This window comes from Engraulis encrasicolus, chromosome 23, assembly GCF_034702125.1.
Source record: "Engraulis encrasicolus isolate BLACKSEA-1 chromosome 23, IST_EnEncr_1.0, whole genome shotgun sequence".
NCBI lineage: Eukaryota > Metazoa > Chordata > Actinopteri > Clupeiformes > Engraulidae > Engraulis > Engraulis encrasicolus.
Window position 1 is genome coordinate 32,977,704 of NC_085879.1, and position 22,747 is coordinate 33,000,450.

At 42.5% G+C, this 22,747-nt stretch overlaps 1 protein-coding gene across 1 annotated transcript in view; it reads left to right on the forward strand.

Annotated features, from left to right (window-relative positions):
* Positions 1-22,226, forward strand: part of ahnak (AHNAK nucleoprotein) — a 37,453-nt gene extending 15,227 nt beyond the window's left edge. Inside the window, exons 3-6 of the mRNA XM_063190194.1 lie at positions 1,607-1,671; positions 2,357-2,514; positions 3,560-3,765; positions 4,866-22,226. Coding sequence (XP_063046264.1) covers positions 2,358-2,514; positions 3,560-3,765; positions 4,866-21,098 — 16,596 coding nt within the window. The 5' untranslated portion in view covers positions 1,607-1,671; position 2,357 and the 3' untranslated portion in view covers positions 21,099-22,226. The remainder of the gene's footprint in view (positions 1-1,606; positions 1,672-2,356; positions 2,515-3,559; positions 3,766-4,865) is intronic.
* The last annotated feature ends 521 nt before the right edge of the window (positions 22,227-22,747 follow it).

A 22,747-nucleotide genomic window follows, 5' to 3' on the forward strand; every position in this document is an offset into this window, starting at 1 on the left:
GGGCTAGTATGGTCTCTCTCTCTCTTTCTCTCTGGCATTCGAAAGGAGCATAACACACAGCAATAATGATACCAATGAATGGTCAATTTTCCGTGAATATTAAGCTCATTCATATATCTCTATCTATTAGGTTGATAAAACAAATTAATGAATATAAGATAAGGTAAGGAGAGACATGTGTTACATGGGCATGAGAAGGTGTGATTTACAATGAACAAACAAAAAATAGACAAGACTTGGGGAACAGAGGGAACAGGGAAGAACCATACAGCATATACCGAACAAGGAAACATGTAAACATAGATACACTATAGCCTAATTGCACTAGTTGCTCACAGCAAAGTAATTCTTTCAATAATTTAGAGTCACTCAGGGCATGTGAATGTATGTGTGGAGTCAGGGCATGTAGATATACTGTATGCCGAAATGTTTTCATCGATGGCTTCTTCACTCATTACGTCATGGAAATTCACTCCGAACAAGCCATACCTTGAGTGTATTTTGCAGTGCACACACTGCATGCAGACCTGTATTGCAGACTATAGCAGACTCTAGTTTTTTTTTTTTTGACTTAAACACTCTGCCTGCCACTCATTCACAAACCCGATAGTGAGGTAATTTGCAGCCTGAAAAGTGCAGTATAGTTTTCCCACACATGCTGTTCCCACTCAGAGTTTCCAGCGGGCAGGATGGCGCAATGCCAGGAGCAGGGCCCCGCCGACCGACACAGACCCGGGCCCAGGGAAAGAGGGTGACCCAGAATTGGGAGCCCATTAAATTAAATGTATTGAGAGCGGGGCCCTTTCAGACGATTTTGTCTCGGGGCCTGGTCAATGCTGTTAGCGGTGGCCCTGGGCTAGGAATGCGCTGCCGGGGCTGTTTGAGAAAGTTTGAATCACTCTGAATCACTCTCTGCTGTTGGGGTTGTCAGGAAAACAAATAGGCATTTCACTTTTGTGAGTCACACATCCTGTTCAATGGCTATAGCCACTTCGTCTCTCTCTCTCTCTATCTCTCTCTCTCTCTCTCTCTCTCTCTCTCTCTCTCTCTCTCAGATGCAGAGCTGTTTGCTTTAATCCCACAGACTTTTCAAACAAACAATTTTGATCTACTACAACCCCCTTTCTATATATGGCTAGCTAGACTTCCTTTTATCATGCGATCGTCTGTAACACTCTTCGCTAATAATGCATGTCGATACAGTCAAGCTTGTGCAATGGCAAAATGTAAGCTTATGCAAGTCTTACTGCATTATGGGACTTTAGCCGTAGTGGAATTAGAGGGGTGGCCTTTTACACATGATCAAATGAGCAAAAGTGGTCAGATTGTTTTTTAAAGTGAACTTTTCCTGTTGGCATTGTTTGATTTATCATTTTAACAGTAAAAGCCTGAACCGATGGACTTCATTCATTTTCATGTTTATGTCATTTAGCCATGTAAGCTTAGTAAAGATACAGGCAAAATTAACATGATTTTGTTGTTCTGTGGGTCTAGGCATTGTATTAAGGATTTACGAATTGTGTACAAGGTTATGATATTATTTTCTTGAATGTAACACACATCATGGAAGTGAGCAATTTCATTTACAATTTCGTTTTTTCTTCAGGAAAGACACACAAGACTGAGACACTTCACACGAGGGGACTGAAGGGGACAGAGAACACAAAGAAGGTAACGCTCGCTCTCTCACAGTGTACATTGGCTTTGTAGACTTAAAGGCACACATTTTTCTCTTGTCTTTTAAAGAAAAGGAACACAGTTAAAGTTAAAGAACAAAAACACAGAGTACTAACCACACTTGCTTCCCCCCCCTATCCATGATGATAATTGGCTTACCTATTGACATTATACACATAGAACATGTTCATATTTAGTGTATGTTGAACAATGGAGAGCTAGCACGCCATGGCGAACAGCCCTGCAGAAACACCAGCTGATGTCAGTGAAGACAACACAAACACACGCGCACACGCACAGGCACACGCACACGCACACACACACGCGCACACACACAAACACTCACATTTTATATCACTGAAAGGAAATGAATGTGATTTTACAGATCTCATTAGAAACATGGCTTTTAAAACATATTTTCTCTGGTATCTTGCAGTAGAAATTAGACCTTCAACATAGGAAATGAGTTTGCTGCACCAGGTTGTCATCAGACTTGTCTCTTATCTGGATTGTGTTTCTCGAAAGTGTAGTTACTATCCAGTTAACAACTTGGATAGTTGCCAATGGGAAATTACAGTGCAACCAACAAAGTAGCTAATATAGTAACGACCAAGCTATGGTTTCGAGAAATGTATCCCTGAATTCTTTTGATGTGTGTATTTCTTCTCCCCCCCTGTAGAATGGCTGAAGAAGAAGACACGAGGGAGGTGCTCTTCCCACAGTGGATGGGTGCAGACAAAGTCGGGCTGACGATCGAGAAGTCGGGCGAAGGAGAGATCCTTGTGAAGGACGTGAAGGATGAGTCCCCTGCTGCGCACTCTGGGAGAGTTTACAAAGGTAAATAAGAACAAGAAAAAGAATAATAAGAGTGAATAATAATAATAATAATAATAATACAAATAATAATAATAAAAAAACAATAGTGTCCTTCGCAGCGTCTGTGCTTCCACCCTAATCAGTCATACATCATTTAAAAACATAAAATAAATCCAGGACATTTGCCTACGCATTTTGGCCTGCAGGACCTCTACAGAGCATTTGTTTTTAATGAATACTCAGTAATTGTTGCACCAAAGAGCACAAAGAATTACAAGTAATTTGGATCAATGCAGCACTCTAAAACACTTTTTTCTCTCATATATTATTTCAAGTAAAACTCACATCTGATGGCTACCACGTGACCATTTAGTTGTCAGAAGAGTTACTGTAACTCAATGGGATCACTTCCTGGTTAAAGAAAGGTTAATGCGATACAATGAAACTATTCTACTGAAATGGAACATTCACACATGTGTGTGCCCTGACTGGTCTGCTCACAAAAAACCTAAAATTCTAAAAGGTATTCAAGCATGGCAACATTTTGCTTTCAAATGTACAGTTCTTCCCATGTTGGTTTAATTGGGAGTTTCCTGTAATGCATTCACACATGCGCGCATGCACATGCGTGTGCGCTCGCACGCACACACACATATGCGTGCGCACGCACGCACGCACACTCACACACACACACATATTTGTTTGTTTGTTTTCATTTTCATTTTATTACCCATTGCTATTGATTGAGAGAGGGCTATGCTGACCTTCAAAGAAAAAGTAGCTACACATTTTGTATACAGAATTCAGTTTAGACTGAAAATGGTCTTCATAACATCTGCTGTATCTTGTGACAAAGCCTTATGTTCCAAATCTGTCCCGTTTTAGAGATATTACTATGTCAACTTTGCATTAACTACAGTATCTAACCAATCTCAGCTTCAATGTTGGCGTAGTTACTGCACTTTGCCTTTGTAAGGCAGTATGAACTGAATTGCTCATTGCTGGGAATAACAAGGCTTTCCGATTCTGATTCTGATATTTTCTGATTCTGACTTTCTGTCTTTAGGTGACCAAATCGTGGGTGCCACCATCTACTTTGACAACATGAGCTCAGAGGAAACAGAAGAGCTGCTAAAGACACTCAATAAACACAAAGTTGGGCTGAAACTACAGAACAAAGGAGAGAAGTCACCGTGCCGCTCCCCCATGGGCACCCTGACGTGGGAAGGCTCGGGCGCAAGATTTGGGGGATCGAGTCCCGACATCATCTTGGTAAGGGAAACCACCAGAGGTGTCAAAATCCTGATTGAACAGTAAAAGCCTTGTCACAGTTTCCTTTCAACACAAATGACTTCACTGAGTAACAGGTCCACCTTTCTTGAGTACTCATTGGTTGGATCACATTTGTGGCAGGGATTTAACTTTCTGAACCTAGGATTCACTGGAAACCTAAGAAACCACTAGCTTTTCTGGTTAGATCTCGTGTTAATGATTGGTCATGCAAATGGAAACCACACATGTTTTTGTAAGTATGGCCTAAAGAGAAGTAAAATGGACTGGCCAATTCAATATCCAGCACAGTAAAGAAACATAGTTTTCCATTTATGGGTCTGCAACAAAATGTGTATGTGTAATGTGTCAGTGTCAAATTTTTAATACTATTACTATTAATTAGTGTTGCACCGATACCGATACCAGTATCGGCCGGGGCCCCGATACTGCACTAAAATGGTGGTATCGGTATCGGCCGATACCAACAAATAGGGCACCGATACCATTTACAGATGCTAGTATGACAGTTAAACGGAGCCTTGATCTTAGTTCTTTTATATCATAGGTATTTAAAAGTATAAAAAGTTCTACTGGAGTAGGCAGCAGCCTGACAAAGCCATAATAGCAATGATGTTACATCCAAGTAGTAGCCTATATAATTTTTTATATATATACTGTATATAAATTTCAAACAGAGTGGTATCGGTATGGTATCAGTATCGGCCGATACTGCACAATCAGGTATCGGGTATCGGTATCGGGGCTAAAAAATGGTATAGGTGCAACACTACTATTAATGGCTGTCTACCTCATGCTTGCTATTGTGAACATACGAAAGACTTAGACTCACATATTTCACATGTCATTTCCAATGTGAAAAATTTGTAGTCCATTCTATCTGTGTTTATTTTAATTTAATGTTGAATATTAAATGTGTATCTACAGAAGATTAGATGACATTAAATTAGATAAGATTGTATATAATTAGATTAACCTTTATTGCCTCTAAAGAAGCATCTTTTTTAGGGTCAAGATGATTTAAAATTATTTGTCTTTTATGTTTTACAATTACCTATCAATTATTGTATTTTTAATACCAGAGCGGAGATGATGAGGACTACAGACGAATCTACACTAAGAAGATAAAGCCAAGACTGAAATCCGAGGACCTCGCAGAGGGAGTCGATGTGCGTACGGAACGCCACAGCAGCACGAGCAGCGATGGCAGCACAATCACCACCATCACCCGACGAATAACTACCTACACTCTGGACATGCCAGAGGGCCAGGGACTGCAACCGTATGAACTAGGTAGTCCAGAGTTCAAGATCCGGCATGAGCAGGGAGGAGAGGTCTCCCCACACATGAAGCTAACTCACAGAGTGGGTGCAGATGCCACTGCAGACGTAAGTGATGTCTCTATCACGGGTCCACATGTCACTGGCTCAACTGAGAAACACTGGAGTATGGGACATGTGAAAACAACTGTTACAAAAGACACAGAGCTAAGTGAAAAAGAGCTCAGATTTAAAATCCCTGGTGTTGGACTTTCGGGGGACAGGGTGGAGGCGGGTTTTGGGGTATCTGGAGAGGCAAAGACGGGAAATAATGGTCCTGATATCACGATCAGTGATCAGCAGCTGAGGGGATCAGCAGGCAAGGGAATCAGTATAAATATGAATGCTCCCGGTGCCAAGATCAGCGGCACATCTACAGACATCAAAGTAACAACAGATACAGATGGCAAATTCAAGACATCAGACATTTCAGGTCCCAGTTTAAAAACACATGCTACTGACATTAGTTTCAAGGGACCACAGGTCAAGGGCAGTTCCGGTGTGTCTTTTTCAGGCATCAAAAGTGGAATCACAATGCCCAGCACAGACATGGGGGGTGCAGGAGTTACAATACAAGGCCCAGAAGGTTCGTTAAAGATGCCTTCGGGTGCACTGAAAACAAAAGACATCGAAATTGGCGGCCAATCTGGCAAGGGGTCTGTAAAAATGCCATCAATGTCAGGGGTAAATGTCTCCTTGTCTGGGGTTGATGTGAATTTGAATAAGCCAAATGTGGCAGGTGACTTAGACATATCAGCTCCAAAGGTAAAGGGAGAGGTGAAGGGGCCAAGAATTGATGTTGAAGGCTCTGGTGTTGACATTGAGGGATCAGAAATGGGCTTCAAGTTACCAAAATTTAAAATGCCTTCCTTTGGGGTCAAGAGCTCGAATGATGGAAGCGACGGACACATTTCCATGCCTGATGTTGATGTTAGCATGAAGGGGCCTAAAGCAAAGGGAGATTTGTCGGTCAACAGTAATGTGAAAGCACCTAATGTTGACATCAATTTAAAAGGACCCAAGCTGAAAGGAGATGTGGAAGTGTCAGTACCAAAAGTTGAAGGTGGTGTAAAAACACCAAAGGTAGACATTGAAGGCCCAAATGTTAGCATTGAGGGTGTAGAGGGTGGGTTCAAGATGCCAAAAATCAAGGTACCATCATTTGGAATCAAGGGGCCAAAGACAGAGGGCTCAGAGGTTGATGGCAACCTTCCCAAAGCAAACATTGACATTAAGGGACCAAGAATTGACATTGCTGGGCCAAAGATGTCAACAGCAGATGTGGACATAAATCTGAAAGGACCCAAAGTCAAAGGAGATTTGGATATATCAGTACCAAAAGTACAAGGTGATATCAAAGCACCTAAAGTAGACATCAAGGGGCCAGAGGTTGACATTGAAGGCCCAGATGGTGGATTCAACATGCCCAAAATCAAAATGCCCTCATTTGGACTGAAGGGTTCGAAGGCAGAAGGACCTGAAGTGGATGTCAAACTTCCAAAAGCTGATATCAATGTCAAAGCACCAGGTATTGATATCAAAACTCCTGATCTCAAAGTTGAGGGTCCAGAGGGAAAGATCACAGGGCCCAAAATCAAAATGCCATCAATGTCTGGCCCAAATATCTCAATGCCTGATGTTGACCTTAACGTGAAAGGCCCTAAAGTTAAGGGAAATGTTGATGTGTCATTACCAAAAGTTGAAGGTGATATCAAAGCACCAAAGGTAGACATTGAAGGCCCAGCGGTAGATTTTGAAGGCTCAGAAGGAGGATTCAAAATGCCCAAAATCAAAATGCCCTCATTTGGTATAAAGGGTCCAAAGGTAGATGGTCCTGAAGTTGATGTGAAAATGCCCAAAGCAAACATTGACGTTAAGGCATCTGAGATGGACATCAAAGGTCCAGAAGTGGATGTAGAGGGTCCCGAAGGAAAGATCAAAGGCGGTAAATTTAAAATGCCATCAGTCTCTGGACCCAAGATTTCAATGCCTGACTTTGATGTCAATCTGAAAGGACCTAAACTGAAGGGAGATGTGGATGTGTCCATACCAAAAGTGGAAGGGGAAATAAAAACTCCCAAGGTAGACATTGAAGGTCCAGACGTTGACATAGAAGGCCCAGAGGGTGGCTTCAAAATGCCCAAGATCAAAATGCCCTCATTTGGTTTCAAGGGGCCAAAAGTGGAGGGGCCTGATGTTGATGTCAAAGTCCCAAAAGCTGACATTGACATTAAAGGCCCTGAAATCGAAGTTGGAGGTGCAGGCATTGACGTTGAGGGTCCTGAGGGAAAGATCAAAGGGTCAAAATTCAAAATGCCATCCATCTCTGGTCCCAAGATTTCAATGCCTGACTTTGATGTCAATCTGAAAGGGCCTAAAATAAAAGGAGATGTGGATGTATCAGTACCAAAGGTGGAAGGAGATATCAAAGGTCCAAAGGTAGATATTGAAGGTCCAGATGTTGACATTGAGGGACCAGAAGGCGGATTCAAAATGCCCAAAATGAAGATGCCCTCATTTGGATTCAAGGGTCCAAAGGTTGAGGGACCTGATGTTGATGTGAAACTCCCAAAAGCAGACATTGACATCAAGGCACCCAAGGTTGACATTGAAGGCCCAGATCTTGACGTGGAGGGGCCTGATGGAAAGATCAAAGGCCCTAAATTCAAAATGCCATCTATTTCCGGACCAAAGATTTCCATGCCAGACGTTGATCTCAACCTAAAAGGTCCTAAACTGAAAGGAGATGTTGATGTGTCCATACCAAAAGTGGAAGGTGAACTCAAAGGCCCAAAGGTAGATATTGAAGGCCCAGATGTTGACATTGAAGGCCCAGAGGGTGGATTCAAAATGCCCAAAATCAAAATGCCTTCATTTGGATTCAAGGGACCAAAGGTTGAGGGACCTGATGTAGATGTGAAACTCCCAAAAGCAGAACTCGACATCAACGCTCCAGATGTTGACATAAAAGGGCCCGAGCTGGATGTTGAGGGTCCAGATGGAAAGATCAAAGGTCCTAAATTCAAAATGCCATCTATTTCCGGACCAAAGATGTCTATGCCTGACGTTGACTTCAATCTGAAGGGACCCAAAATGAAAGGGGATTTGGACATGTCAGGAGATATCAAAGGCCCAAAGGTAGACATTGAAGGCCCAGATGTTGACATTGAGGGCCCAGAAGGCGGATTCAAAATGCCTAAAATGAAGATGCCCTCATTTGGATTCAAGGGACCGAAGGTTGAGGGACCTGATGTTGATGTGAAACTCCCAAAAGCAGACATTGATATTAAGGCACCTGAAGTTGATATTGAAGGCCCAGATTTTGAAATGGAGGGCCCAGATGGGAAGATCAAAGGGCCAAAATTCAAAATGCCATCCATCTCTGGGCCAAAGATTTCAATGCCTGATGTTGACTTCAATCTGAAAGGGCCAAATCTGAAGGGGCCAAAATTGAAAGGAGATGTGGATGTGTCAGTTCCAAAGTTCGAAGGTGAACTCAAAGGCCCAAAGGTAGATATAGAAGGTCCAGATGTTGACATTGAAGGCCCAGAAGGTGGATTCAAAATGCCCAAAATCAAGATGCCCTCATTTGGATTCAAGGGGCCAAAGGTTGAGGGACCTGATGTTGATGTGAAACTCCCAAAAGCAGACATTGACATTAACGCACCAGATATTGACATTGAAGGTCCAGAGTTCGATGTAGAGGGACCTGAAGGAAAAATCAAAGGCCCCAAATTCAAAATGCCTTCCATATCTGGGTCAAAGATTTCAATGCCAGATGTTGATTTCAATCTGAAGGGGCCAAAATTGAAAGGAGATTTGGATGTGTCAGTACCAAAGGTCGAAGGTGAACTGAAAGGTCCAAAGGTGGACATTGAAGGCCCAGATGTTGACATTGAAGGCCCAGAAGGTGGATTCAAAATGCCCAAAATGAAGATGCCCTCATTTGGATTCAAGGGGCCAAAGGTAGAGGGGCCTGATGTTGATGTGAAACTCCCAAAAGCAGATGTTGACATCAAAGCACCAGAGATTGACATTAAAGGTCCAGAACTTGATGTGGAGGGCCCAGATGGAAAAATCAAAGGGCCAAAATTCAAAATGCCCTCCATATCTGGGCCAAAGATTTCAATGCCTGATGTTGACTTCAATCTGAAGGGGCCGAAATTGAAAGGAGATGTGGATGTGTCTGTGCCAAAAGTGGAAGGAGATATCAAAGCTCCAAAGATAGATATTGAAGGCCCAGATGTTGACATTGAAGGCCCAGAAGGTGGATTCAAAATGCCCAAAATGAAGATGCCCTCATTTGGATTCAAGGGGCCAAAGGTAGAGGGACCTGATGTTGATGTGAAACTCCCAAAAGCAGACATTGACATTAAAGGTCCAGAGATTGACGTGGAGGGCCCAGATGGAAAAATCAAAGGGCCAAAATTCAAAATGCCATCCATATCTGGGCCAAAGATTTCAATGCCAGATGTTGATTTCAATCTGAAGGGGCCGAAATTGAAAGGAGATGTGGATGTGTCTGTGCCAAAAGTGGAAGGAGATATCAAAGCTCCAAAGATAGATATTGAAGGCCCAGATGTTGACATTGAAGGCCCAGAAGGTGGATTTAAGATGCCCAAAATGAAGATGCCCTCATTTGGATTCAAGGGTCCAAAGGTAGAGGGACCTGATGTTGATGTGAAACTCCCAAAAGCAGATATCAACATTAAAGCACCCGAGGTTGACATTAAAGGTCCAGAGTTCGATGTAGAGGGACCTGAAGGAAAAATCAAAGGCCCCAAATTCAAAATGCCATCCATATCTGGGCCAAAGATTTCAATGCCAGATGTTGATTTCAATCTGAAGGGGCCAAAAATGAAAGGAGATTTGGATGTGTCTGTACCAAAAGTTGAAGGTGAACTGAGAGGTCCAAAGGTAGACATTGAAGGCCCAGATGTTGACATTGAAGGTCCAGAGGGTGGATTCAAGATGCCCAAAATCAAAATGCCCTCATTTGGATTCAAGGGTCCAAAGGTTGAGGGACCTGATGTTGATGTTAATCTCCCAAAAGCAGACATTGACATCAAAGCGCCAGAGATTGACATTAAAGGTCCAGAGCTTGACGTGGAGGGGCCTGATGGAAAAATCAAAGGGCCCAAATTCAAAATGCCCTCGATTTCAGGGCCAAAGATTTCAATGCCAGATGTTGATTTCAATCTGAAGGGGCCAAAAATGAAAGGAGATTTGGATGTGTCTGTACCAAAAGTCGAAGGTGAACTGAAAGGTCCAAAGCTAGATATTGAAGGCCCAGATGTTGACATTGAAGGCCCAGAAGGTGGATTCAAAATGCCCAAAATGAAGATGCCCTCATTTGGATTCAAGGGTCCAAAGGTAGAGGGACCTGATGTTGATGTGAAACTCCCAAAAGCAGATATCAATATTAAAGCACCCGAGGTTGACATTAAAGGTCCAGAGTTCGATGTAGAGGGACCTGAAGGAAAAATCAAAGGCCCTAAATTCAAAATGCCATCCATATCTGGGCCAAAGATTTCAATGCCAGATGTTGATTTCAATCTGAAGGGGACAAAATTGAAAGGAGATTTAGATGTGTCAGTACCAAAGGTCGAAGGTGAACTAAAAGGTCCAAAGGTAGACATTGAAGGCCCAGATGTTGACATTGAAGGTCCCGAGGGTGGATTCAAAATGCCCAAAATCAAGATGCCCTCATTCGGATTCAAGGGACCGAAGGTTGAGGGACCTGATGTTGATGTGAAACTCCCAAAAGCAGACATTGATATTAAGGCACCAGAGGTCAACATTAAAGGTCCAGAGCTCGATGTGGAGGGACCAGAAGGAAAAATCAAAGGGCCAAAATTCAAAATGCCCTCCATATCTGGGCCAAAGATTTCAATGCCTGATGTTGACTTCAATCTGAAGGGGCCGAAATTGAAAGGAGATGTGGATGTGTCTGTGCCAAAAGTGGAAGGAGATATCAAAGCTCCAAAGATAGATATTGAAGGCCCAGATGTTGACATTGAAGGCCCAGAAGGTGGATTCAAAATGCCCAAAATGAAGATGCCCTCATTTGGATTCAAGGGGCCAAAGGTAGAGGGACCTGATGTTGATGTGAAACTCCCAAAAGCAGACATTGACATTAAAGGTCCAGAGATTGACGTGGAGGGCCCAGATGGAAAAATCAAAGGGCCAAAATTCAAAATGCCATCCATATCTGGGCCAAAGATTTCAATGCCAGATGTTGATTTCAATCTGAAGGGGCCGAAATTGAAAGGAGATGTGGATGTGTCTGTGCCAAAAGTGGAAGGAGATATCAAAGCTCCAAAGATAGATATTGAAGGCCCAGATGTTGACATTGAAGGCCCAGAAGGTGGATTTAAGATGCCCAAAATGAAGATGCCCTCATTTGGATTCAAGGGTCCAAAGGTTGAGGGACCTGATGTTGATGCGAAACTCCCAAAAGCAGATATCAACATTAAAGCACCCGAGGTTGACATTAAAGGTCCAGAGTTCGATGTAGAGGGACCTGAAGGAAAAATCAAAGGCCCTAAATTCAAAATGCCATCCATATCTGGGCCAAAGATTTCAATGCCAGATGTTGATTTCAATCTGAAGGGGCCAAAAATGAAAGGAGATTTGGATGTGTCTGTACCAAAAGTTGAAGGTGAACTGAGAGGTCCAAAGGTAGACATTGAAGGCCCAGATGTTGACATTGAAGGTCCAGATGGTGGATTCAAGATGCCCAAAATCAAGATGCCCTCATTTGGGTTCAAGGGGCCAAAGCTTGAGGGACCTGATGTCGATGTTAAACTCCCAAAAGCAGACCTTGACATAAAGGCACCAGAGGTGGACATTAAAGGTCCAGAATTTGACGTGGAGGGACCTGAAGGAAAAATCAAAGGCCCTAAATTCAAAATGCCATCCATATCTGGGCCAAAGATTTCAATGCCAGATGTTGATTTCAATCTGAAGGGGCCAAAAATGAAAGGAGATTTGGATGTGTCTGTACCAAAAGTCGAAGGTGAACTGAAAGGTCCAAAGCTAGATATTGAAGGCCCAGATGTTGACATTGAAGGTCCCGAGGGTGGATTCAAAATGCCTAAGATCAAGATGCCCTCATTTGGGTTCAAGGGGCCAAAGCTTGAGGGACCTGATGTCGATGTTAAACTCCCAAAAGCAGACCTTGACATAAAGGCACCAGACGTGGACATTAAAGGTCCGGAATTTGACGTGGAGGGACCTGAAGGAAAAATCAAAGGCCCTAAATTCAAAATGCCATCCATATCTGGGCCAAAGATTTCAATGCCAGATGTTGACTTCAATCTCAAAGGACCTAAATTTAAGGGGGATGTATCAGGTCCAAAATTGGAAGGTGATCTCAATGTAGGAAATGTAGACATTGAGGTTCCAGATGTAGATATCGAAGGTCCAGATGGAAAGATCAAGGGGCCCAAGTTCAAAATGCCTTCCATTTCAGGCCCAAAAATCTCAATGCCTGATGTTGACTTCAATCTGAAAGGACCTAAAGTTAAGGGAGATTTTGATGTAGCCATGCCCAAAGTGGAAGGTGATTTGAAAGCACCAAAGATTGACATTGAAGGTCCAGATGTTGACATAGAAGGTCCAGAAGGTGGATTCAAGATGCCAAAAATCAAAATGCCATCCTTTGGATTCAAAGGGCCGAAAGTAGAGGGACCAGACATTGATGTCAAACTTCCCAAAGCAGACATTGATGTTAAAGCACCGGAAATTGACATCTCAAGTCCAGATTTTGAAGTGGAGGGACCGGATGGAAAGATCAAGGGGCCTAAATTTAAAATGCCGTCCATCTCTGGGCCAAAGATATCAATGCCCGATGTTGATTTTAACCTGAAAGGCCCTAAGCTGAAGGGAGATGTTGATGTGTCCGTACCCAAATTTGAAGGTGAACTGAAAGGTCCAAAGGTAGACATTGAAGGCCCAGATGTTGATATTGAAGGTCCAGAGGGTGGATTCAAAATGCCGAAAATCAAGATGCCCTCATTTGGAGTGAAGGGACCAAAAATGGAAGGACCTGACATTGATATGAAACTGCCAAAAGGAGATATTAACGTTAAGGCACCAGGCATTGACATTGAGGGTCCAGATCTTGATATGGAGGGTCCAGATGGCAAGATTAAAGGGCCTAAATTCAAAATGCCATCTCTTTCAGGCCCTAAAATATCAATGCCTGACGTCGATTTCAATTTGAAAGGGCCTAAGCTAAAGGGAGATGTTGATGTGTCATTGCCAAATCTTGAAGGTGACTTAAAAGCCCCGAAAGTGGATATTGAAGCGCCAAAGGTTGACATTCACGCCCCAGATGTTGATATCAGTGGACCTGAGATTGGAGTGAAGAAGCACAAATTTAAAATGCCGAAGTTTGGAATGAAAAGTCCAAAGTTAGAAGGCCCTGACATAGACCTGAAGAGTCCAAAAGCTGAGCTAGACATCAAAGGGCCGAAAGCCAACTTTCAAGGTCCAGATGTCGATATTGCAGCATCCAGCGTGAAAGTCAAAAGTCCAGATAGTGGATTTAAGTTACCACGATTTAAGTTGCCCAAATTTGGCTTTAAATCACCAAAAGTAGAGGGTCCAGATGCTAGTGTCAGTTTGCCAAAAGCAGACATTAATGTTGGATCTGCTGATTTTGACATAAATACACCAGACATTAATCTCAAAGGACCTCAAGTTGATGTCAAAAGTCCTGGTATTGAAATTGAGGGTCCAGAGGGAAAGATCAAGGGGCCAAAATTCAAAATGCCAAGTCTATCAGGTCCAAAACTCTCCATGCCGGATGTTGATTTCAATCTGAAAGGACCTAAGGTAAAGGGAGATATGGATGTGTCAGTGCCAAAAATTGAAGGTGACATCAAAGGACCAAAAGTAGATATTGAAGGCCCTGAAGTTGACATTGATGGTCCAGATGGTGGTTTCAAAATGCCAAAGATCAAAATGCCCTCATTTGGATTGAAGGGCCCGAAGATGGAGGGACCCGATATTGATGTGAAAATGCCACATGGTGACATTGATGTTGAAGGCCCAGATTTTGATGTTGAAGGTCCAGAGGGAAAGATTAAGGGGCCTAAATTCAAAATGCCATCAATATCTGGGCCAAAGATCTCAATGCCTGATGTTGACTTCAACTTAAAAGGACCAAAACTGAAAGGAGATATGGATGTGTCAGTGCCAAAAGTCGAAGGTGAACTTAAAGGCCCAAAGGTAGATATTGAAGGACCAGATGTTGATATCGAGGGCCCAGAAGGCGGATTCAAAATGCCAAAAATCAAGATGCCTTCATTTGGATTCAAGGGGCCAAAGGTTGAGGGACCTGATGTTGATGTGAATCTCCCAAAAGCAGACATTGACATCAATGCACCGGGAATTGACATTAAAGGTCCAGAATTTGATGTGGGTGGACCTGAAGGAAAAATCAAAGGACCTAAATTTAAAATGCCATCCATATCTGGTCCTAACATATCAATGCCTGACGTTGACTTCAATCTGAAAGGACCAAAATTGAAGGGAGATGTGGACATGTCTGGTGAACTCAAAGGTCCAAAGGTAGATATTGAAGGCCCGGATGTTGATATTGAAGGCCCAGAAGGTGGATTCAAAATGCCCAAAATCAAAATGCCCTCTTTTGGATTTAAGGGGCCAAAGGTAGAGGGACCTGATGTAGATGTGAACCTCCCAAAAGCAGACATTGACATCAATGCACCGGGAATTGACATTAAAGGTCCAGAATTTGATGTGGGTGGACCTGAAGGAAAAATCAAAGGACCTAAATTCAAAATGCCATCCATATCTGGTCCTAACATATCAATGCCTGACGTTGACTTCAATCTGAAAGGACCAAAACTGAAGGGAGATGTGGACATGTCTGGTGAACTCAAAGGTCCAAAGGTAGATATTGAAGGCCCGGATGTTGATATTGAAGGCCCAGAAGGTGGATTCAAAATGCCCAAAATCAAAATGCCCTCTTTTGGATTTAAGGGGCCAAAGGTAGAGGGACCTGATGTAGATGTGAACCTCCCAAAAGCAGACATTGACATCAATGCACCGGGAATTGACATTAAAGGTCCAGAATTTGATGTGGGTGGACCTGAAGGAAAAATCAAAGGACCTAAATTCAAAATGCCATCCATATCTGGTCCTAACATATCAATGCCTGACGTTGACTTCAATCTGAAAGGACCAAAACTGAAGGGAGATGTGGACATGTCTGGTGAACTCAAAGGTCCAAAGGTAGATATTGAAGGCCCGGATGTTGACATTGAAGGCCCAGAAGGTGGATTCAAAATGCCTAAAATCAAAATGCCCTCTTTTGGATTTAAGGGGCCAAAGGTAGAGGGACCTGATGTAGATGTGAACCTCCCAAAAGCAGACATTGACATCAATGCACCGGGAATTGACATTAAAGGTCCAGAATTTGATGTGGGTGGACCTGAAGGAAAAATCAAAGGACCTAAATTCAAAATGCCATCCATATCTGGTCCTAACATATCAATGCCTGACGTTGACTTCAATCTGAAGGGACCCAAAATGAAAGGGGATTTGGACATGTCTGGCGAACTCAAAGGCCCAAAGGTAGATATAGAAGGTCCAGATGTTGATATTGAGGGACCAGAAGGTGGATTCAAAATGCCCAAATTCAAGATGCCCTCATTTGGATTCAAGGGTCCAAAGGTTGAGGGACCTGATGTTGATGTGAAACTCCCAAAAGCAGACATTGACATTAAGGCACCAGACATTGACATTGAAGGCCCAGATCTTGAAATGGAGGGCCCAGATGGAAAAATCAAGGGCCCTAAATTCAAAATGCCATCAATATCAGGTCCAAAGATTTCAATGCCAGATGTTGATTTCAATCTGAAAGGACCCAAGATGAAAGGGGATTTGGATGTGTCCATGCCGAAAGTGGAAGGTGGACTGAAAGGCCCAAAGGTAGATATTGAGGCCCCAGATGTTGACATTGAAGGCCCAGAAGGCGGATTCAAAATGCCTAAGATCAAGATGCCCTCCTTTGGCTTCAAGGGGCCAAAGGTTGAGGGACCTGATGTTGATGTGAATCTCCCAAAAGCAGACATTGACATCAATGCACCGGGAATTGACATTAAAGGTCCAGAATTTGATGTGGGTGGACCTGAAGGAAAAATCAAAGGACCTAAATTTAAAATGCCATCCATATCTGGTCCTAACATATCAATGCCTGACGTTGACTTCAATCTGAAAGGACCAAAACTGAAGGGAGATGTGGACATGTCTGGTGAACTCAAAGGTCCAAAGGTAGACATTGAAGGCCCGGATGTTGATATTGAAGGCCCAGAAGGTGGATTCAAAATGCCCAAAATCAAAATGCCTTCTTTTGGATTTAAGGGGCCAAAGGTAGAGGGACCTGATGTAGATGTGAACCTCCCAAAAGCAGACATTGACATCAATGCACCGGGAATTGACATTAAAGGTCCAGAATTTGATGTGGGTGGACCTGAAGGAAAAATCAAAGGACCTAAATTCAAAATGCCATCCATATCTGGTCCTAACATATCAATGCCTGACGTTGACTTCAATCTGAAGGGACCCAAAATGAAAGGGGATTTGGACATGTCTGGCGAACTCAAAGGCCCAAAGGTAGATATAGAAGGTCCAGATGTTGATATTGAGGGACCAGAAGGTGGATTCAAAATGCCCAAATTCAAGATGCCCTCATTTGGATTCAAGGGTCCAAAGGTTGAGGGACCTGATGTTGATGTGAAACTCCCAAAAGCAGACATTGACATTAAGGCACCAGACGTTGACATTGAAGGCCCAGATCTTGAAATGGAGGGGCCTGATGGAAAGATCAAAGGGCCAAAATTCAAAATGCCATCCATATCTGGGCCAAAAATATCAATGCCAGACGTTGACTTCAACCTGAAAGGACCAAAACTGAAGGGAGATGTGGATGTGTCAGTGCCAAAGATGGAAGGTGAACTCAAAGCTCCAAAGATAGATATTGAAGGCCCAGATGTTGACATTGAAGGCCCAGAAGGCGGATTCAAAATGCCTAAAATGAAGATGCCCTCATTTGGATTCAAAGGGCCAAAGGTAGAGGGACCTGATGTAGATGTGAACCTCCCAAAAGCAGACATTGACATCAATGCACCGGGAATTGACATTAAAGGTCCAGAATTTGATGTGGGTGGACCTGAAGGAAAAATCAAAGGACCTAAATTCAAAATGCCATCCATATCTGGTCCTAACATATCAATGCCTGACGTTGACTTCAATCTGAAGGGACCCAAAATGAAAGGGGATTTGGACATGTCTGGCGAACTCAAAGGTCCAAAGGTAGATATAGAAGGCCCAGATGTTGATATTGAGGGACCAGAAGGTGGATTCAAAATGCCCAAATTTAAGATGCCCTCATTTGGATTCAAGGGTCCCAAAGTTGAGGGACCTGATGTTGATGTGAAACTCCCAAAAGCAGACATTGACATTAAGGCACCCAAAGTTGACATTGAAGGCCCAGATCTTGAAATGGAGGGCCCAGATGGAAAGATTAAAGGCCCCAAATTCAAGATGCCCTCCATCTCTGGGCCAAAAATATCAATGCCTGACGTTGACTTCAATCTGAAAGGACCAAAAATGAAGGGAGATGTGGATGTGTCAGTGCCAAAGATGGAAGGTGAACTCAAAGGCCCAAAGATAGATATTGAAGGCCCAGATGTTGACATTGAAGGCCCAGAAGGTGGATTCAAAATGCCCAAAATCAAAATGCCCTCATTTGGATTTAAGGGGCCAAAGGTAGAGGGACCTGATGTAGATGTGAACCTCCCAAAAGCAGACATTGACATCAATGCACCGGGAATTGACATTAAAGGTCCAGAATTTGATGTGGGTGGACCTGAAGGAAAAATCAAAGGACCTAAATTCAAAATGCCATCCATATCTGGTCCTAACATATCAATGCCTGACGTTGACTTCAATCTGAAGGGACCCAAAATGAAAGGGGATTTGGACTTGTCAGGAGATATCAAAGGCCCAAAGGTAGACATTGAAGGCCCAGATGTTGACATTGAGGGCCCCGAAGGTGGATTCAAGATGCCTAAAATGAAGATGCCCTCATTTGGATTCAAGGGTCCAAAGGTTGAGGGACCTGATGTTGACGTGAAACTCCCAAAAGCAGACATTGACATTAAGGCACCCAAAGTTGACATTGAAGGCCCAGATTTTGAAATGGAGGGCCCAGATGGAAAGATCAAAGGGCCAAAATTCAAAATGCCATCCATATCTGGGCCAAAAATATCAATGCCTGACGTTGACTTCAACCTGAAAGGACCCAAATTGAAAGGAGATATGGATGTGTCAGGTGAACTCAAAGGCCCAAAAGTAGATATTGAAGGCCCGGATGTTGACATTGAGGGCCCAGAAGGCGGATTCAAAATGCCTAAAATGAAGATGCCCTCATTTGGATTTAAGGGGCCAAAGGTAGAGGGACCTGATGTAGATTTGAACCTCCCAAAAGCAGACATTGACATCAATGCACCGGGAATTGACATTAAAGGTCCAGAATTTGATGTGGGTGGACCTGAAGGAAAAATCAAAGGACCTAAATTCAAAATGCCATCCATATCTGGTCCTAACATATCAATGCCTGACGTTGACTTCAATCTGAAGGGAGCCAAAATGAAAGGGGATTTGGACGTGTCAGGAGATATCAAAGGCCCAAAGTTAGACATTGAAGGCCCAGATGTTGACATTGATGGCCCAGAAGGCGGATTCAAAATGCCTAAAATGAAGATGCCCTCATTTGGATTCAAGGGACCGAAGGTTGAGGGACCTGATGTTGACGTGAAACTCCCAAAAGCAGACATTGACATTAAGGCACCCAAAGTTGACATTGAAGGCCCAGATCTTGAAGTGGAGGGCCCAGATGGAAAAATCAAAGGCCCAAAATTCAAAATGCCATCTATATCAGGACCAAAGATTTCAATGCCAGATGTTGACTTCAATCTGAAGGGGCCGAAATTGAAAGGAGATGTGGATATGTCTGTGCCAAAAGTAGAAGGTGAACTCAGAGGCCCAAAGGTAGATATCGAGGGCCCAGATGTTGATATTGAAGGCCCTGAAGGTGGATTCAAAATGCCCAAAATCAAAATGCCCTCATTTGGATTCAAGGGGCCAAAGGTAGAGGGACCTGATGTAGATGCAGACATTGACATTAAGGCACCTAAGGTTGACATTAAAGGTCCTGAACTGGATGTAGAGGGGCCTGAGGGAAAAATCAAAGGACCTAAATTCAAAATGCCATCCATATCCGGGCCAAAGATTTCAATGCCTGATGTTGATTTGAACTTGAAAGGACCTAAAGTTAAGGGAGGCATGGACGTATCGGGTGATATAACCGGTCCCAAATTAAACATTGAAGGTCCAGCTGTTGACTTAGGAGGGGTGGCACAGCCTGATCTTGATGTTAATCTAAGAGGTCCCAGACTTGACATTGAAGGGCCTGAGGGTAAACTGAAAGGGCCCACATTTAAAATGCCATCCATTTCTGCACCAAAAATGTCAATGCCAGATGTTGATATAAATCTTAAAGGGCCAAAAGTTAAGGGGGATGCCTCAGTTGGAGACATCAGTTTTGAAAAGCCAGAGGTCAAGTTTCCTAAATTCAAGGGCCCCACTTTTGGAATAAAATCATCTGCAGTTAAAGTGCCAGAGGTAGAAATCTCAACAAAAGCAGGTGTTTCTGGTCCTAACATTGGCATCACAGGTCCTGAGCTAACTGTGGAGGGAGCCGAGGGAAATATCAAAGCACCAAAAATGAAGAAATCCAAATTTCACATAGGTGGGAAAAGCCCCAAAGTAGAACTCCCTGATGTTGATGCAAGTGCTACAGCTCCTGATGTAGACATCAATCTGAAAGGAAAGAAAGGTAAATTTAAACTACCTAAAGTGAAAGGAAAGGGTGGCGATGCTGACTTCAGTCTCAAATCGCATGACATAGAATTAGAAGCCGAATCACCTGAGCTGCATGTTAAAGGTCACAAAGGCAAAAAGACACTGTTTGGAAAGCTTCACTTTCCAGACGTTGAACTTGACATTGGGTCTCCCAAGGTCAAGGCGGGTGCGTCTGGCACCCTGAAAGGTTCTGATCTTGATTTGCCATCAGGTAGTCTGAAAACAGATGTGAATGTGGAACCAGTTGGAGCAAACATGAGCATAGCAGGCCCAGAGATATCTGGTGATATTGGGTCAGCACAGGGGCAAGTAAAAGCAAAGGTTCCAAAGTTTGGTGTTGCATTACCCAAGTTGGAAGGTCCAGAAATTGGAGTGGACGTAGGAACTACTGAAGTTGCAGGAAGTGCTGAGATGGGTAGTCCATCTTTAAGTGGCCACATTCGTGGGCCAGAAGTGAAATCAGGTGGAAAAGTTAAGTTCCCTAAATTGTTCGGGAAGTCAAGAGGGAAGGGTGGAAGTGCTGCCGACCTAACAATGAGCAGTCCCGATATTGATGTCTCCAGAAAGGGTGACCTCAGTTTGAGTTCTGGAGAGTTGCAGGGTGGGAAAATGTCAGTGGGAGGAAGTACAGAACTGCGGGTTACATCCAAATCCAAATCTGCATCCCTTGACCTTTTCAAAAAATCACGGCATCGCTCCTCGTCTTTCAGTGACGAAGGGGACCTTGCCTCTCCCACATCTGCCTCTGGTCACCTAGAAGCAGGTAGTGGTGACATATCGATAGATCTAGGTGGGGCCAAGGTCAAAGGGAAAAAGGGAAAGTTAAAATTCGGAACATTTGGTGGTTTTGGAGCTAAGTCCAAGGGTTCGTACGAGGTGTCATTGGGAGAGCAGGGTGAAGGAAAGTTAGAGGGAGGTAGTGATGTGGCACTGTCCGCAAAAAAGTCAAGAATGTCTTCTTCTTCCAGTAGTGATAGTGGATCAAAGAGTGGGTTTCATTTTCCAAAATTGGAACTAGCTGTGTCACCTAAGAAGTGAGAACATGTGATACAGACAGCATTAATGTACTACACATAATTCTTATTCTTCCACTCAACTAATAGTTAAGCATTTGAGCAAATAAACAGCATATTCACACTATTCTTTTTGAATTCTCACTGTCACAGTAACATAATTACTAATAATCAATGTATGTGAGTTGTATTCTTACACTCTCTCTATCCCAGTCCATTGATCTAGAAACTGCTTGGGGTACATACCATATTTTTGTTATTACACTGTAAATAAGAAAATCTGTATTGTAATTATTTTTTCTTTTGTACATAGTGAAATTTTATTGTGACAATGCCATCTCACAAAAATCAAACAGTGCCTTTGAGAACCTAAATCCTATGTTTTATGAATTTTGCAACTTTTTTTTTTTTTTTACATTTAATGAAATAAGATTCCCGGAAGGTTCTTACAACATTATTGCAATCACTGTATTACTGATAAGAATGTCTTTTTTGCATATAATCGTAGCGCAAAGGAAAACTTTATATTTGAAATTACACAGCTGTTTTGTTGCTACATCAAATGTAATCATTCCTTTCATGATTCCTCACAGAAATGATTTGCAGGACAATCCTCGAGCATGAAATTGAGATATTTTTTTTAACAGATTCCTAACCTTTGTACAAACTGTAAATATACTGTTGCTGCTTTATCCTAATCTTAAACATGGATTAGAGATGAACCGAATTTGGAATACCAATTTGTAGGTATATAATATTTCCATTGCAGTTTCACATGGGTTACATATGGTCATTATCCAAATTATTTATATTGGGTACAATTTGTTCAAAATAACCTAATTAAAAGGAATTGTTTTGTTTTGGTTTTCTATAAAACTATGCTACTGCTTTTGAAAGTGAATACAATAGTTTAGCCTTTTCCCATCACACATTGCCTTTATATGGGGTAATGTAATGCTCTCTCTCTCTCCCCCCTCACACTCTCTCTCTCAGTGACCACGGTGGTGTCTGGTGGGGAAAGGGTTAAGTCTACTGTTTCACTTCCATCATTATTAATACAATGTTGACTCTCAGCTGCAGATCCTAAATTGTATTTTTCTATGTTTTGTTTTCCTGTTACAAACAACGCAAATAAACTGTACAAGTACCTTCATGGATTGTTGTCTTTGATGTTTTTCTATACTCTTCTATAAAAACACTGTATGTCATTGCCTAGCTAGCACATAGTGTATATGTCCCTGACTGCCACAAGACTAGGAATGAAAGAGGTTTAAAAAATGATGAATGAAGAAAAAAAGTTTTATTTTATTGTATTACATCCATCCCAATGACTTCATGAGTCATTTGCCATATTCATTAAAATTTGGAATATTGTGTATAAAAGTTATTATTAGTTTAAAACACGACGTGCAAGTTCTGAAAACATATCATACAACTATCTTTTAAGCAGGAGCACACTATTATCAGAATATTAAAGACAACCAACTACGGTATATTGGGTTATGTAATTACATTATGCATTGTGTCATATGATAGGCGTGCACACTAGTGTACATATATAGGCCTACTGGACAGATGCAGAATTAAAAAATGTCTAATGCAATGTCTTTACAAACTGATTAATCACATACAACTGTTTTGCCAATTTGACATTATTCAGTTTAGTACCCTGAA